Raw genomic sequence first — 17792 nt, 5'->3', positions numbered from 1 at the left:
CGCTGTTTCCCAGCGCAGCCGCCTCGCGGGGCCGCACGCAGTGCCCGAGGCGCCCTGCAGATGGGGCGGGCCGGGAACTGGCTCCCCAGCCGCGGCTGACAGGCGCCGGCCCGCCCGTCAGCCCGCTCGGCGCAGGGACCGGGCGGGCAGAGGATGCGACGCGGCGGGACCCGAGAGCTGGGTCTGCGACTGCTGAGGGCGCGCTAGACTCCAACTTGGATGGCCCGGGGACTGCTCCAGCTCCTGAGACCGCTCCACCGCGTCGAGTGAAGCTGCGCGCGGGACCTGGAGGCGCAGACCTTAGGCGGCGGCTGCTGAGGGGCGAGCCAGGCGCAGGAGGGGGCGCGCTTTCTCCCTGCGGGTCTCAGTAATGAGGAGACTGAGTTTGTGGTGGCTGCTGAGCAGGGTCTGTCTGCTGCTGCCGCTGCCCTGCGCATTGGTGCTGGCCGGGGTGCCCGGCTCCTCCTCGCACCCACAGCCCTGCCAGATCCTCAAGCGCATCGGGCACGCGGTGAGGGTGGGCGCGGTGCACTTGCAGCCCTGGACAACAGCCCCCAGCGCAACCAGCCGCGCTCCGGACGGCAGCCGGGCAGGTGCCCAGAGGGATGAGCCGGAGCCAGGGACTTGGCGGCCCCCGGCGCCCTCTCCGGGCGCACGCTGGCTGGGAAGTGCCCTCCATGGCCGGGGGCGGCTGGGCGCTCGGAAGCCGGGGGAGGGCGCAGGGGCTGAGACCCTCTGGCCACGGGACGCCCTTCTATTCGCCGTGGACAACCTGAACCGCGTGGAAGGGTTGCTGCCCTACAACCTGTCTCTGGAAGTAGTGATGGCCATCGAGGCGGGCCTGGGCGACCTGCCGCTCCTGCCCTTCTCCTCCCCCAGCTCGCCGTGGAGCAGTGACCCCTTCTCCTTTCTGCAGAGTGTGTGCCACACCGTGGTGGTGCAAGGGGTATCAGCGCTCCTGGCCTTCCCCCAGAGCCAAGGCGAGATGATGGAGCTTGACTTGGTTAGCTCGGTGCTGCACATTCCAGTGATCAGCATCGTGCGCCACGAGTTTCCGCGGGAGAGTCAGGTGAGTGGAGTCTGGCAGGTGCAGCGGAGACGGGCGCTCCTGGGGCAGGGCCCAGGGAGTGGGGGCGGGGGTGAGGCTAGGGGGCGGAAAGGAGTAGGTGAAGTCAGGAGGACTTGGGGCTTTATAAAACTTTGGTATTGTTCGCGGACTGGGCAGTGCCCAAGGGTGGTAGGTGGAAATAGAAGTGTCGTAAAACATTTGAAGCGCGGACGGAAATACAATGCTAGTGGGGGGTCGCTGATGGAAGGAAGGAAGTGGAGAGAATACGCGAAAGAAAAAAAAAAGTCTCCGTGGTTTGACCAGCATCCAATATATTGGATACCAGTCAGAGGGCGATGTCGGGGTTCAGGATCCTGGAGAGCGACCTAGATTCTGTAGACGGGGCTGGGGGTGGGGGATTCTTGGCTTTGCTAGTCTCACCCTCCCGGGAGAAACTCTGAGAGCACGTGGCAAAAAAAGAGCATCTGCTGTGTTTGACTTCTTAAGAAGGTGTGTCTCAGCCTTCCCCGCCGATGTAAGGAGGAAGACAGCGCCTCCCTGAATGCCTTTTTTTGTAAATAGAAAATCTGCAGCTAGCTCAGAATCAATAGGTGAAGAATGGCTAATTAGTCTTGGATACTGGAAAGCATTAGAAATATGATCAGATATCATAAAATTGATTGGAAGACTCGTTTGGGGGTTGTCTCTTTGTCCCCACCCTCCTTCCATGTGATGTGGTTGCAGAGGCTGGCTTGCAGTTGATATTTCAGCTCCCATTATCCAAGAGTAAAGGAGTAGGATTCCAATGATTTAGTTTCCTGTAGAGTTTTTAATTAAGAAAATTAGATATATTTTCAAAAGAAGCTATCTGTGAACTTTACTGTTGACAAATAATAATGAAATGCATATTTAATGAGATTTTAGCAAAAGCAGCTGTCTGCGTTTTATAGACTACGTTTATTTTATGAAATTGAATTAAGCCTTGCACGAAGTGTTTATGAAGTAAATATGAGGTAATTGATATTAGCCCCCTTTTAAAGATTCAGAAACTCAGGAAACCTCTGAGGTTTGATTAACATTGGTCACTGTGCCAGTAACAGTCCAGAACCTGAAGGATTTCTGATTTCTAGATCATTTTCACTCTACTCTGTTAGCTGGGGAAAAAAATTTCAAATCTCTCTTCTTCCACTTTTGATATGTATGAAAAGATAAAAAGTAAAATGAATAAGGGCATTATAACAAGTGAGAAGTTTGATAGATCTATGCATGAAATTTCAAGGGAGTACTAAAGATTTCTTTTTCTAGAAAAATGAATCTTAGATTTTTAATCCCAAGAAGGACAAGTACAAACTACATTCAGTAGTTGCCCATAAAATTCTTATTTAATGATGAGCTGTAGAGATTTGATCTGCAGGGTGCAGGCTAATTAACTTTACCTAAAATATTTCTGTCACCTGACTCTGAATGACTGTAGACAGTGAAGAGGAAGGCATGGAAAACATAGGTGCACAACGCTGCCAATGATCAAAGTGTGACAGCCATAAAATTGCACGCACGGGGTGCATCACTATTAACAAATATGCAGAATCAGATCTACTGAAATGCAAAAATCAGCATCACTTGGTTCTTATCATTGCTTCTTTATTACCTAATACTTCATAAATTACCAGTAGTGGTCACAGTCTCCAGAGACCTTTCCATTTGTAGATTATTTGGCAATCAATTGCAACAATTTCCTCCCAAAATGAGTGTTCCTTATTTAGAAGAGAAATTGTCTGTGTTCCATAATGGATGTGTGTAGTACATAGCACACTACAAAAAGAAGACCAAAGAAACCATGAAGCAGCTTCTAGAATCAGTAAAGTCAGAGCTTTAAGACCACTGAGGGAATAGAGTCCTACAGGGACAACTCTTACAAGCTAACAATAGAATAAATATTCTGCTAAGCACATTTACTTGTAAATCACTGTTGTCCCTGTTATTTTAATGGTATACACCTTGAAAGGGAGCAAGTATTGTATAAACACAGAGCTAATTTGTTGAACTGAACATAATTTATTACACTTCCTTTTATATTTTAAATTCAGACATATCTGACTTGTCTTTCTTACTTATGTCTTATAAGTTCCATTCTATCATATTCTATATTAAAAATGTCCTGTTCAATGTCAAGTCACTGGAATATGTCCTTTTAGGCTATGATCATAATCTGCTTTCAGCAAAATTAATAACTGATCTTTCTCTTGCTTCTCCTGAAAAATGAACCTTTCTCTAATACACCCATGCATTTTTTTAAAAACTTTCTACATTTAAAAGGATGTCAAAGTCATTTTACCCATTAAGTAAAACTGTCAATTTAGCCACTGTCTGCCCAGTCTACTCCTCCAGTGACCTAATTTATTGATTGGGCCAATACCTTAGTAAAATATTCTGGAAGAAGTAGAGTTACCCACACAACCAACTAAAATAAACTTTTGCCTCTTTTCAAACAAATCAAAATTGTATTTAGAGCAGGAGCAGCAAAAGCTGTTTTCTCTCACTTTCTTTTGAGCTGCTAATTTCTTTCATATGAGGATTTAAATAAATTGGTAGTAGTGTTGGTAACAATCATGATTTTTTTAAAGGAGATACACTGAGATGATCAAATCCCTGAGAAAAGCTTAATAGATTTAATTAATGTTCTATTTATTCAAAACATAAACACAGTGTTTGCATGTGTCAGAGAAATTCATTAAAGTAAGTTGACCACCTACTTTTGGAAAAGTAAATGAATATTATCAAAACTTTGTATAGGCTTATCCATAGGATTAGATCTAAACATCTTCTCATAAATATATATACATAAATATATAAGCATATTTTATGTATAATTATATAAATATAAAATTCATAATTCTAAATCCTTTTCCTAGGACATTCCAATAAGTATTATGCATATGAATCTAGAGTCACTTTCATTGATGTTATAGTAAGTTTCTACAATTATCTTTTTCTCTTCCCTTCTCATACTACTTTTTTTCTTCTAGGTATTTCGTGTAGCTTCTTCAAATTTAGTTCCTTAATATTTACCTGCTGAGGTACTGGTAGATAATACTTTGTTTCTAGAATATATAGCTCATGTTAATTTCATATTGGTTCCATGACCTAGAGTTAATGAAGTAATACAACTGGCTTAGATCCAAACCAATACAATTCAAAAGTGAGTGCACTTTCAACTCTTTTTGAATGAACTAATCATAATTGTGCCTGTTTCATGAGTCATGTGTGCTAATTAATGTGTTTATTATCATGGAAATATAAATGTTTAAATGGGCCATTTTCTTTGACAATACAGGGCTAAGTACTATTTGTTAGAATTTGGCTTGCACAGCACTACTTATGCATGGTACAGGTGACAGAACAATGATACCACTACATGACTTAGGTGTCTCATGAGGGAACCAATAAAGGACGCTTATTTTTAAAACATCTGCTCTCAACTGTGTTGGTTTTCCTTGACTTGCTCTATGCAAAGCACAGCTTTCTCTCCTCTGGGGGGAAATGTATTCTTCTGCAACTCATGATGAATGGCTGATAGTAGCACCTAATTGTTGCTGACTTAAAGATAAATGATCTCAAATTAAATGTCAAGTGATGCAAAACTTTTCCTAGTAGTGATCTTTTTCAGATTCTTCATGAAGAACAGAGACTTGGGATGAATTTGGAAGTTTTTTTTAATTCCATGGTTTATTTATAATATGTACTTATTTTTCTAGATGAGCTGAGCAGAAGATACTAACAGACACCATTTATTGGGCAATTAGTCTGTCTTACTCACTTGTGCTTACCACAGGAGTATCATTTAATCCATAAAGAACATATTTCCTCTTAATCTTACTTGATCATTATGTCTTGGAGTTAATTTATGATCCAATCAACTGCACTATCCAAAGACCAATTTTGATATCTAATTCCTCAGTGTTTTGTCTTCTGTTGTTGCAGAAGTCACCATGAATTTTGTGCTATTAGATTTTATTTCAAAAATAACCAATCGGGTTTCAACCACATTTAACAAAAATGTAAGATAGGAAAATATATAAAATATATAAATATATGAAATATATATAAAAGATTCCAAATCTACATCCGCCTTTTTCTTACTGGCCATGTTACTGGGCAAGGGACTCTATCTCTGAATTTCTATGCTTATCAGTTAAAAGAAGGTATCTTCACGATGTCCTAATTGTGAATCAAGGGAGAAAGTGAAAGTACTTCCTTCACTAAGCCTCCGTTAGTGATTACTAATCTAAATCAGATGTGACCCATAATAAACCATGTCTGTGTTTCACCTTCCCCTCCACCTACCACTATGCTTCAGTTTTCTCTTGAGAAAAAGTGATTTTTTTTAAGAAAGTAGATTCTCAAGAAGATTTCACATTTGCCTGAGAAAGCAAGACATTCCATTGCACTGCTTCTGGACCAATGGCACTCTTTTAACTCAGGATACACCTAACACAGCTCTAAAACATTAGATGCCACCATAAAAACTTCCATAAGATGCCCAGGCTTTTGGGAAAATGTTGGTCCTTCACATTGGTCATAAATTTATCCTAGGAACAACTTATAATTCATAAGAGTATGGTGACAGAGTCCATCCTACATGCACACCTCCATTCCACTTCCTATACCACCAAGTACATTGCTTGACTCATCTGAAACTTCTGTTCACAAAAAGACTTTCTAGATGAAGGAAACAGTGTGTTGACTCATACTGGCACCAGCTCCTTATTTTATTATGAACAGATAACAACTTACAAACCAGCTATATTGAGTATCATTGCCCAAGAACATGTGGGGCTCCAGTAGCATGCAGTTCCTCATTTTGGTGTAATCACTGAATGTAAAGTGAGAATCTTCACTGTCTTTTCTTCTGCCTACTCTACCGACTGCCACATACATGAAGGAATAAGAAACCAGAAAATTGATGCTTAATCCATAAAACTGGGCCAAGAACAAAGAACATCCCTAAGTATCTGTCACATTGCTTTTTTGAATGAATGCATCAATAACAAACTAATGGAAATCTGTAAATCATTCAATTGTCTTTTTTTTTTTTTTTTTTTTGACAGGCAGGGTGGATAGTGAGAGAGAGAGACAGAGAGAAAGGTCTTCCTTTTGCTGTTGGTTCACCCTCCAATGGCCGCCACGGCTGGCGCGCTGCGGCCGGCGCATCGCGCTGATCCAAAGGCAGGAGCAAGGTGCTTCTCCTGGTCTTCCATGGGGTGCAGGGCCCAAGCACTTGGGCCATCCTCCACTGCACTCCCTGGCCACAGCAGAGAGCTGGCCTGAAAGAGGGGCAACCGGGACAGAATCCGGCACCCCGACTGGGACTACAACCTGGTGTGCTGGCGCCGCTAGGTGGAGGATTAGCTTATTGAGCAGCGGTGCCAGCCGGTCTTTCTTTTATGGAATAGTGGGATAAAAGAGCAATGGGAAAAGGTGAGACAAGAGTAAGTTAATTTTGCCCCTTTCCCTCCTGTTCCCTCAACCCAACACCTCAGCTAGATTCTCAGGTTCATTTTTAAATGGATAAGAGTCATGCATGTATTATTCAGCTTTTGTTATTACAAGCCACTTATGAAGAAAGGATTTTTATTTCAGCTGATAGTTTTGCAGGTTCAAGCCCAAGATGAGGCAGTCCCATTGGGTTGGCATCTGTTGATTCCATTCTTGTTGGTAGAATCCCAAGGCAATGCAGAGCATCCCTTGTTATGAGGAAGGGTGCTCCTGTCTATGTGCCTTCTCATAAAGCCGCCATGATTACATCAAGGGGTGAGGCTCCATCCTAACAGCTAGATTCATTTAGAGTTCCAATCGGTACTTCAGTAATTGGATTATATTTCTATCTTCTCAGTACCAATAACTTTGGGCCTTTATGGGACACCCAACTAATATTCAAAGCATAGCAATGCACTTTCAGGGCAACTATCAACTTGTTTGACCTTCTGCATTAAAGGAGCAGGTTGCTCCAACTTGAGTTTGTAGTTGGTCACTTAAAGGCTGGTATCTTAGTGGCCAATGATGGACTGGTAATGGCAATGAGGCTTCAAATATTCAAGTAGTAAATAATTAACCAGGATAATTCCTTTTCCAGTCAGGTTTAATTATGTCCCATCATTATTCATTTGAAGCACAGATTTAAAAAAAAAACCATATGTACTTTTGTAGGATTTGTGCTTTCCAGGGGTTCCTCACATATGTGTCTATATAATTCTCGTAACCACCCTAAAAGATAGAAAAGTAGAAAGACCTGTGCGTTGTAAGAAGTGAGAGGTCATCAGGAATAAAAAAGACTAAGCAGCAGGCATTTAACCTAATGGCTAAAATGCCACGTCATATATAGGAGTGACTGATTCTCAGTGCTAGCTCCTGACTCCAGCTTAAAGGCAATGATGATGGCTCAAGTAATTGAGTTCCTGCCACCTACATGGGAGAACTGGATTTCTTTCACAGCCCCATGCTTCAGCCATTGCCCATCCCCAGTTGTTTTGGCACTTGGAGAGTGAGTCAGAGGATGGAAGTGCTCTCTCTTGCTCTCTCACGCACACACTATCCATGATAGAAGTCTATATTTTCTCCATTCATGTTTCTATTTTTCTAAGAATAGCTTCAGTATATATTATCTACAGAATTAAAAGAAGGATTTTTATCTTCATTATTTCTTCATACATGTTTTTAGTATTTAAATATGAAAATATAACTTACAGGAGAAATAAATTAACTCTATCATACTAGGACATAATCAGGCTCAGCCAATCATGATAGCAAAAATAGGACAGTGTCCTGTTTTATGTAGGAAGCTGCTACTTATCAATTAGTAAATATAAAAACTTATAAATTAAATGTAAGGACTTGTAAAAAAGGTACAAAGAATCAAGGAATTTTAGCCTCAAGATGTATGTCCTTATAAATGCATTGTATTGCCTGCAATACTCCTGGCAACAAAGAGAAATTTCAGAAAGATGTGTATGTTTAAATTTATCAAAGTTCTTTCTCATCTATTTTATTCTTATTATGAGTTGAGCAGAAAGAATGTTATTATCTTTATAATGTGAATGAGAAAAATGAGACAATAATAACATATGGATGAAGGAAACAAAAAGACTGTTTTGATAAGCACAGAGGTAGTTTCCCTGCAAATTCCAAGACATCTTACTTGAGAAACATTCTTGATGTCTCCATATTTCAAATTCTTCAATTATAACATGAGTATTTCACAAGTTTATAGTAAGCACTATGTCATGTATTCAACATTGAGTGCAGTAAACCATAGAATAGTCTCATGATGATCAAAAAATGAGTGTTTAGTACAAAATGTTCATATGGCAAGAGTAATATAAAACTAATCAGGATATAAACTCAAGTATTCGAGTATGTTCTCACCAACAAAGATTCACACAGACTGAAAGGGAAAGGATGGAAAAAGATATTCATGCTAACAGAAACCAAAAAAGCTGGTGTAGCACCATAATATTAGACAAAATAGACTTTAACACAAAAACTATTAAAAGAGACAAAGAAGGACACTATAGTGATTAAGGGATCAATTCAACAGGAAGATGTGACTATTACAAATGTATATGCAGTTAATAACAGGCACCTGATTATTTAAAAGAAATGTTAAGGAATCTAAAAGGAGACATAGACTCAAATAGTCTGTGTGAATCTTTGTTGGTGAGATGTGTTTCTTGGAGGCAGCGAAAAGATGAGTTTTATTTTTTAATCCATTCATCCAGTCTGTGTCTTTTAACTGGAGAGTTAAGGCCATTTATATTCAAGGTGTCTGTTGATAAGTAATGACTTTGCCATTTTCTCATAAATATTCTATTTTTTACTTTGGATTTCCTTTGTACTTTCACTGGGAGTTTTCCTTCCTTTACCTTCTTCTAAAGTGATGGCCATATTTCTATGTTTCTGTGTGCAACACATCCTTAAGTATCTTCTTCGTGGCTGGGTGAGTTGGTGGTAGAATCTTTCAGTTTTGTTTGTCATGGAAGGTCTTTATTTCACCTTTGTTCATAAATGAGAACTTTGTAGGTATAGTATTCTCATTTGACAGTTTTTTAATCTTAAGACTTGGAATATATCTCACCATTCTCTCCTATCCTGCAGTCTCAGTGTTTTCATAGTCCTGGCACACAAGCCTCCCACACTCACGAGCATCCAGCCCACTGTCTGTTCTCCCCACCAGACTCAGGAGTCTCTGCTTGGCTGGTTGCTGGGTGTGGACATGAGCTGGCGCTGCTGTTTCATGTGTCCAAAATGTTGCCTGTTCTCTGTGTGTCAGCTTGTCATAGGATGCCTTTGCAGGATGATCAGGGTGAGAGAAAATGTGCCCCCACTTTGTTTTTTTCTCCTGTAGTTTGGCAGGTACACTATCCTCCACAGGGCTGCAAGCTGGATTCCCTCTAGGCTCTTTCCTGTAGCTTTTTTGCCAGTGGCTTGGGCTACTGCAGTCTGGTCTCACCTTGCTCTTCAATGCTGAAGCAGAGGCTCTTGCTGTTGGGGTCCTAAATTGTGCTCATTTTGCCCTCCATGTAGGTCCATGGTGTTCCTCCAATTTATATAGCTTCCTATGCTGTTTTCTTCCTAACTCTTCCCTGAGACCGCACTCTTTCCACTTTTTTAAAACTATCTTCTCCTAGACTGGAGCAGCAAGTTCCCTCCCTACTTCATCATCTTAATCCAATCTGAAGTTCAATTTTAGCTAGTTGCTTCTCTCAGAAGTTCAGGATGATAGGATCTATGGAGCAGTTATATAAGAAGTTAAGAATGATAAGAATGATGTTGCAGTCTATTGAATGGTATTAGTAAGACCTCACAAGTATTTCCAATATTCTACCCTAATATCTCCTAGAAGTACTAAAGAACTAAACAAAAGGAACAATAGAATAGATGGTACCATCTTATCAATAAATGCATTAATACCCAACATACTTATAAATGGCTTCTTAAAAAAAGATGGGTTGGAACATATGGCGTGGATTTGTGTGCGACATTTCCTAATTCAAAATCTTGGCCTCTACTGATTTACATCTGGGTAAATAAACGAAGACAGAGAAGACAAGACACATGGGTCTGTGGATTAAGAATTTGGTCATTTTGCTGTAGTAGAGTGAATAATGGTCCTCAAAATATCTCTGTGTCTGAATGCTCAGAATCTCTGAATATGTTACCTCTTATGGACTTAGAAGATATGGTTATATTAAGTATTTTAAGATGTTAAAATTGTTCTGGATTATGCAAGTGGACTCACAGGGTCATTAACAGAACAATACAGGAGTGGAGTCAAAAAGGTTGATTTGCGACAGGAGGCAGAGAATGGAGGGATGCACTTTGAAGAAGGAGAAGGGGGCAATTAACCAAGGAATAGAAGCATCCACTAGAAATTGAAAAATCAGGAAAACACATTCTCCCCTTAGAGGCCCCAGAAAAAGCAGATCTGCCAATGTCTTGATTTTCGACCATAGAAACTACCTCTAGACCATGACTTACAGTCTTAAGTAATAACAAAATGAATTTATATTGATTCAAAATAATCAATTTCATTTATTTGTTACAATAGCAATAGGAAACTAATACACTTGTCTATCCAGACTTGGGAAGAAATGAAAAGGAAATGGAAGATGAGCCAACCTACTTGATCCTGAGAAAGAATGTTATATTTCAACTACTACTAACATTGGCCAATTGAATTTTCTTTTTATTATTAAAGATTTTTAAAATGTATTTAAGAGGTAGAGTTATAGACAGTGAGTGGGAGAGACAGAGAGAGAAGTCTTCTATCCACTGATTCATTCCCCAAATGGCCACAATGCCTTGGGCTGTACTGATCAAAAGCCAGAAGCCAGGAGCTTCCTTTGGGTCTCCCATGCAGGTGCAGGGGCCCAAGCACTTGGGCCATCTTCTACCACTTTCCCAGGCCATTACATAGAGCTGGATCAGAAGAGGAGCAGCCAGGAATAGAACCAGTGCCCAAATGGGATGCCAGTGCTGTAGGCGGAGGATTAACCTGCTGTGCCACAGCATTAGCCCCCCAATTGATGTTTTGGGCACTTTGTTAAGACAGAGTCTACCTCAATATGGATCAAAAGTTTAGCCATTTATCCCTGTTTATACAGTCATTATCTGAATTAATATAACTAATTGGGGCTTGCATTAATCCAAAATTTGAGAGATAGCAGCACTGTTATATTTATAAAAAAGGGACACCCTTGAAGCAAACTGTTTTGTTTTATTGGATGCTGTTTCAAAATTGTTTGATGTGCACAACTTTAAGGAACTCTAAAATACATATTACTTTTTTCTTTTTCTTTTTTTATTTTTTAAAGATTTTAATTATTAATTTGAGAGGCAGAGCCACAGACAGAGAGAGGGAGAGACGGAGACAAAGGTCTTCCATACACTGGTTCACTTCCCAAATGGCCTCAACGACCAGAGTAGGGCCGAACTGAAAGCAGGAGCCAGGAGCTTCCTCTGGGTCTCACACATGGGTGCAAGGGCCCAAACACTTGGGCTATCTTCCACTGCTTTCCCAGGCCATTAGCAGAGAGTTGGATCAGAAGAGGAGCAGCCAGAACTAGAATTGGCACACATATGGGATACCAGAGCCGCAGGTGGAGGCTTAAGCCACGAGGCCACAGTGTCTGCCCATTTTTTATATAGCTTATTTTCAACTTACATTATAGTAAAAGGCTTAATGTTGCACTAAAGAGAGTTCAACAAATAAAAAGTAAAGTGACTGTAATTCAGCAAGAATATAGGTAAGGGCTATAAACAATAATCAAATGAAAAGATGTCAATTTCTCTCATACAGTAAATTTTAAGATAGTCACAGACCATTAAAAGCATAGTAGTATATCATTCTTAACAAATTGGAGAAGACTCAAAGCAAAGTTTGACAAAATACTGTATTTGCAGCAAAACTGATATATACAGGCATTTCTCCTTTTTGTTTTTTGATTTTGTTTTTAATTTTAGCTCCTATGTATAAGGGATAACATGTAGTATTTATCTTTCTGTATCTCATTATAAAAGTTATGCACATGCATTAACACCCATGCATGTCTATAGATAACCCTAAGTAACATTTTAATATATTTTACTTTCTCAAGGTTAATTGTTTAAAATTTTAGAAACAGTGAGATACAATAGAGTAAACCTCGATTGTCACTCTAGGTAGACAATGGCATCAAAAAACAGTAGAAAGAAAAATGTCAATTTTAATAAAAGTTGTGAAAAGAAATTGACATGGCTTTTGAAGCTTTGGCATTCTGAGTTGATGGTATTTCTTTTTTTTTTCCTTTCTTTTTTTTTTTTTTTTTTTTTTTTTTTGACAGGCAGAGTGGACAGTGAGAGAGAGAGAGAGAAAGGTCTTCCTTTTTGCCGTTGGTTCACCCTCCAATGGCCACCGCGGCCGGTGCACCACGCTGATCTGATGGCAAGAGCCAGGTGCTTCTCCCATGGGGTGCAGGGCCCAAGTACTTGGGCCATCCTCCACTGCACTCCCGGGCCACAGCAGAGAGCTGGCCTGGAAGAGGGGCAACCGGGACAGAATCCGGCGCCCCGACCGGGACTAGAACCCAGTGTGCTGGCGCCGCAAGGTGGAGGATTAGCTTAGTGAGCCGCGGTGCCGGCTGAGTTGATGGTATTTCTAATACAAAAGTTTTTTCCTGTGTGTTTGTCATCTAGTTTCTCATTACTCTGCAAGTGACTGAGTCTATATCATTCCATACAGTAGTTGAACCTGTATCTTTCCGTACCATTCTTAGCAGAGACTTAGAACTCGATTACCCTTCCTCCCTTCTCAGTTTGGGGTGTCATTAGCTGAACTCACTGAACATTAGTGCAGTAACAAGCTCTCTGAAAGTGGTGCAATCCACACACAGTCTTTTGGGGTTATTTTTGTGTGTGTATGTTAAAGCCCTCGAATAGGGGCCGGTGATGTGGCACAGGGGGTTAAAGCCCCATCCTGCAGCGCTGGCATCCCATATAGGTGCTGGATTGAGTCCCAGCTGCTCCACTTCAGGTCCAGCTCCCTACTAATGCACCTGGGAAAACAGAGGAGAATGGCTCAAGTCCTTGGACCCTGCATCCTTGTGGAGATCTGGAAGAAGCTCTTGGCTCCTGGCTTCAGATAGGCTCAGCTCTGGCTGTTGCAGCCATCTTGGGGAGTGAATCAGAGCATGGAAGATTTCTCTGTCTCTACCTCTTTCTGTAACTCTTACAAATAAATAAAACAAATCCTTTAAAAAAAACACCCTCAAATAGAAGCCAAACAAAAGTCAGGTTAATATTCTCCAGATTCAAAATAAAAAGTACTTATATCCATAAACAAAGTTACATGCTCACTGTATCAAATCACATTCTTATCTAATCAAATCATAATCTGGTTCAGTAGTGTGAAGCTATTTGTTCTGTCTCAACCAGAGTGCAGGGGCCCAAACACTTGAGCCATCTTCCACTGCTTTCCCAGGCTATAGCAGAGAGCTGGAATGGAAAAGGAGCAGCCAGGACTAGAATCTTAAAAGTTAATTCCATTAAACAAATAATTTGCTTCCATATATTGTGAATTTAATAGGAGCAGGTATATATACAGAACCACACAGAGATATTATTGTGTTGGTGCTATAAGAGCAGTTTATCTGAGTCTCATCACACAGTGGGTTATTCACATTAAGAAATGTTTTAATGTGTATCTGAAAATGAGTGATACCTTCATACCTGAATGAATCCAGTGAGCTTCTTCCTGGTTGCAGGCACAGAGCACCATCTAGTGATCTTTAAAATATAGCCTTAAATTGAAGCCTGGGAGGAATACAACCTCATAAAACAGCAAAGGATTCCAAGCAGCCATTAATTTCTTTCCTGGTCTTTTGACTGTGGGATTTCTAGGTTAATTCATCAAAGAGAAAACCTTCTTCTGTCTTCTAGTAAGAATAATATTCAAAAATTCCTGCTGTTCCACCAGCATATCTATAATAGCAGTTATAAACCATAAAGTAAGATATCTCAAAAATATGTCTAGAGAAGTTGGGAGAAAAATATGAAGCAGTCTTACTAACTTTAAAAATGTAGACTGGTGAAAGTTTTCAGTAGCTGTATTTCCTGCCGCTTCCATTCACAGAGCAACATGATAAGATGCAGCTATCTTATTTTAATAAGTTCAGCATGTAATTTAATTCTTTTATTCTTGATTTAAAAATATGTTCCATGTAGATAATCCTAAAAGTTATAAAATATCATATAATAAAATTAAAATCACACAGATATCCACAACCCAAAGATCTAGAAATGTGTGTTATAAGCACAGTAATGCTCTTCTATGAATTTTCTTTTTAGCTTATCCACATATTGTAAATAACTTTCTATGTCATCAATATTTTTGTGATTATTTTTAATGGATATATAGTTTGCCTTTGAATGAATTATTTCATGATTTATAACATAAATCCCAGCGTTTAAAATCAGGTTTTTCTCATTAAAAAAAATAACACTGCTACTAAAGGGACCTCATCTTCTTTAACATTATTTTTAAATTGTATTTATTTATTTTATTTGAAAGACAGATAACAGAAAAGAGAGGGAAATGCAGACAGAAAGAGTGCTTCTATCTACTGGTTCAACCTTCAAATGCCTGTAGTGGCAGAGAATGAACCAGATAAGCCAGGAACTCAATTCAGGTTGCTTACGTGGTTAACAGGTATCCAATGACTTGAGCCATCACCATCTCCCAGAGTGTGTATTAGCAGGAAGGTAAAATCATCAGGGATGGAGCTGGGGCTCAAACCCAGACACTCCAATATGGGATGCAGGCATACCAACCAGTGTTTTAACTACTGGGCCAAATAGCCACTCCTTTTCTTTCTTAACATTATTGTAGTTGCTTCTATTGTTGAATACTCTACTTTAGGCTGGCGCCATGGCTCACTAGGCTAATCCTCCACCTGTGGCACCAGCACTCCGGGTTCTAGTCCCAGTTGGGGTGCCAGTTTTGTCCCAGTTGCTCCTCTTCCAGGCCAGCTCTCTGCTGTGGCCCGGGAAGGCAGTGGAGGATGGCCCAAGTGCTTGGGCCCTGCACCCGCATGGGAGACCAGGAGGAAGCACCTGGCTCCTGGCTTCGGATCAGTGCAACACGCCAGCTGTAGCAGCCATTTGGGTGGTGAACCAATGGAAGGAAGACCTTTCTCTCTGTCTCTCTCACTGTCTAACTCTGCCTGTCAAAAAAAAAAATACTCTACTTGGATTCCATGACACTGACATGACTTTCCTTCCTTTTTTCCTCTATTGTTTTGTTGTTTTTTACTTTTTAGTTTTGTCTTTGACCCCCTATACTAATAACTTTAGTGCTGCATTGTCCGATACAATAGTCTCTACTCAAGATACTTAAATTTAAACCAATTTACAGATTATAAAATAAAAGTCAAGAGCAGGCATTGTGGTGCAGTGGGCTAAGCCACTGCCTGGATTAACCGCATCCCATATCAGAGTGCCTGGTTCGAGTCCCAGCTAGTCTGCTTCTGATCCAGCTTCCTGCTAATGGCCCTGGGAGGCAGCAGGGGATGGGTCAAGTGTTTGAGTCCCTGTCACCCATATGGGAGAGCTGGAAGGAGTTCCAGGCTCTTGGTTTTGGCCTGGTCCAATCCTGGTTTTTATAAGCATTTGGTGAACTAACAAACGATCTCTCTCTCTCTCTCTCTCTCTCTCCTTTTCAAATAAACAACTACAAAAGTCACTTTCTCAAGCACACAAACCACATTTCAAGTGTTTTATGAGCGTATATTGGTACTGGCTACTATATTATACAGCATAGAAATAGAGCATTCCCATTTTCATCAAAAGTGCTGTCATCAAAGTATACGAAGTTATAAAGCAGACAAACTACATGAAGCTCATAAACAGGGAGTTGACCTGAAATGCCAAGGAAAATGCATGAGGTACAGCTGACAGCACCACTAGAACATGTTTTGACAGACACTCTCTTTTTATCTTCTTCTGGGTACCTCTGACACTTCTTCCAGCTTCTCATCTCACTTCCACTGCCCCATCTTCCTCTCTGGGTACACACTTCTCTGCCTTGCCAGACTTCTCCATAGATGCAGCTCTTATGACAGGACTTTGCCTGAACTTGATGTGACTTCATGACTCTAAACAAGCCATCTGGCTACACTTCTTGTATCTCTTACTTCAGATTCTCCAAATATCCAATTGGATGAATCTACATACATTGGTCCTTTTCTAGCCCAATTTCTGTCTCTTCCCTTAATCCATTAGGTGATGGCTGGATTGCTATGTTAAGTGTTTAATATAAGCTTTAGAATATGGCAGTAAATACAATGGCAAGGGCTCTGATCTTGAAGAAATTACATTTTAGCAGGTGGGACAGACAATAAAAATGGATACACAATATGGTGATATTAGGTAGAGACAAGTGCAATGGAGATAAATAAAGTAAAAGATTAGCGGATGCCTATGGTTGGACAAGAAGTCCCTGTCTGAAGAGGAGACATTTGAGTAGAAAAGGTAGTAAGAAGTGAACTACATAAAATTCTGGGAAAGAACATTACTAGCCACAGGAAGAAAAGGCTGGGGCAGGAAAGATAATAGCAATGCACATTTGTTGAGTGAACGATAAATGAAGTTTCCTTAGTGCTTTCCATAACGTAATTTGTTAGTAGGCATATTTCCAAAAAAGGAAGTGTAAATGGCAAGGTAGTAACATGATCTAGTACTTTCCTCCATATGGGCATTTCCCAAAATTCCAACTCCTGCCTCTCTGATATGGCAACACTAGGAAATTATAACTGGAGTTTCTAGTTATATATCAAATTCTCATTTTAAACTCAAAATATTTATAGATGTCCTAAGAAGGTGTTCCTTCTCATCTATGAAAAGATTTCCTATAAAATCTTTGACTTCTCCTTTTGTTTTGAACGTTGGGATTTGAAAGATACTTGGGACGTCCAATATTAAGGCCAGGATTGCCAGTTGGCATTCATAAAAGCATGTGAGTTAAGTATTACTGCATTACGTAATATTCCATAATGTGTTTAAATACCGAAAATGCTCAAGTCCCATTCTAACTGTCCTTCCACATGTGCCTTAATCATTTGCAGAACAGTACTAACTGAAAGACCTTTGCATTTCCAGCTTTCTGAACCACTTTAGGATTTAAGCCCAAGCCGAGAGGGCCATTAGGACTTTCTGTTTGTTTGCTTTTAATATATCCATTTCTGATTTCTCTATTATTTCTAAAATTAATTACTTGAAAGACAGGGGGACAGAGAGAGAGCTCCCATACAGTGGCTCACTCCCCAGATATTCACCATGCTGGGTTCAGGCCAAGCTGAAACCAAGACCCAGGAATTCAGTCCAGATCACCCACATGAGTGGCAGGAACCCAATTACTTGCACCATTACCTGCTGCCTCCCAGAGTCTGTAAAAGCAGGAAGCAGGAGTGAGGAACCTGAACTGGAGAATCAAACCCAGAATCTTCTTGGCAGAATTAGAGAGTACAGTAACACTAGGAAAGTTCAGGAATAATTTAACAAGCTTAACCAGGCCACACCATCTCTACAATATTTCAGTGGCCTCTTGAATGAATTCTCTGCCTCTGTCCTTGGCCTTCTCAATTCTGTTTTCCAAACTTCTGTCAAAAAGAGAACTCGTTCACTAGCCTACTGTAATCTTTTTGCTAATCCCTCA

General features: G+C 40.5%; 1 protein-coding gene across 1 annotated transcript in view; it reads left to right on the top strand.

Moving 5' to 3' along the window:
• Window positions 1-223: 223 nt before the first annotated feature.
• The window catches only part of GRIN3A (glutamate ionotropic receptor NMDA type subunit 3A), a 222343-nt gene continuing 204774 nt past the window's right edge, over window positions 224-17792 (top strand). The window contains exon 1 of the mRNA XM_002708146.6: window positions 224-1069. Coding sequence (XP_002708192.3) covers window positions 371-1069 — 699 coding nt within the window. The 5' untranslated portion in view covers window positions 224-370. The remainder of the gene's footprint in view (window positions 1070-17792) is intronic.

This window comes from Oryctolagus cuniculus, chromosome 1, assembly GCF_051225735.1.
Source record: "Oryctolagus cuniculus isolate XC-2025 breed Fujian yellow rabbit chromosome 1, ASM5122573v1, whole genome shotgun sequence".
Taxonomy (NCBI): domain Eukaryota; kingdom Metazoa; phylum Chordata; class Mammalia; order Lagomorpha; family Leporidae; genus Oryctolagus; species Oryctolagus cuniculus.
Note: the sequence above shows the minus strand (reverse complement) of the source record. Positions and strands in the feature narration are given on the sequence as shown.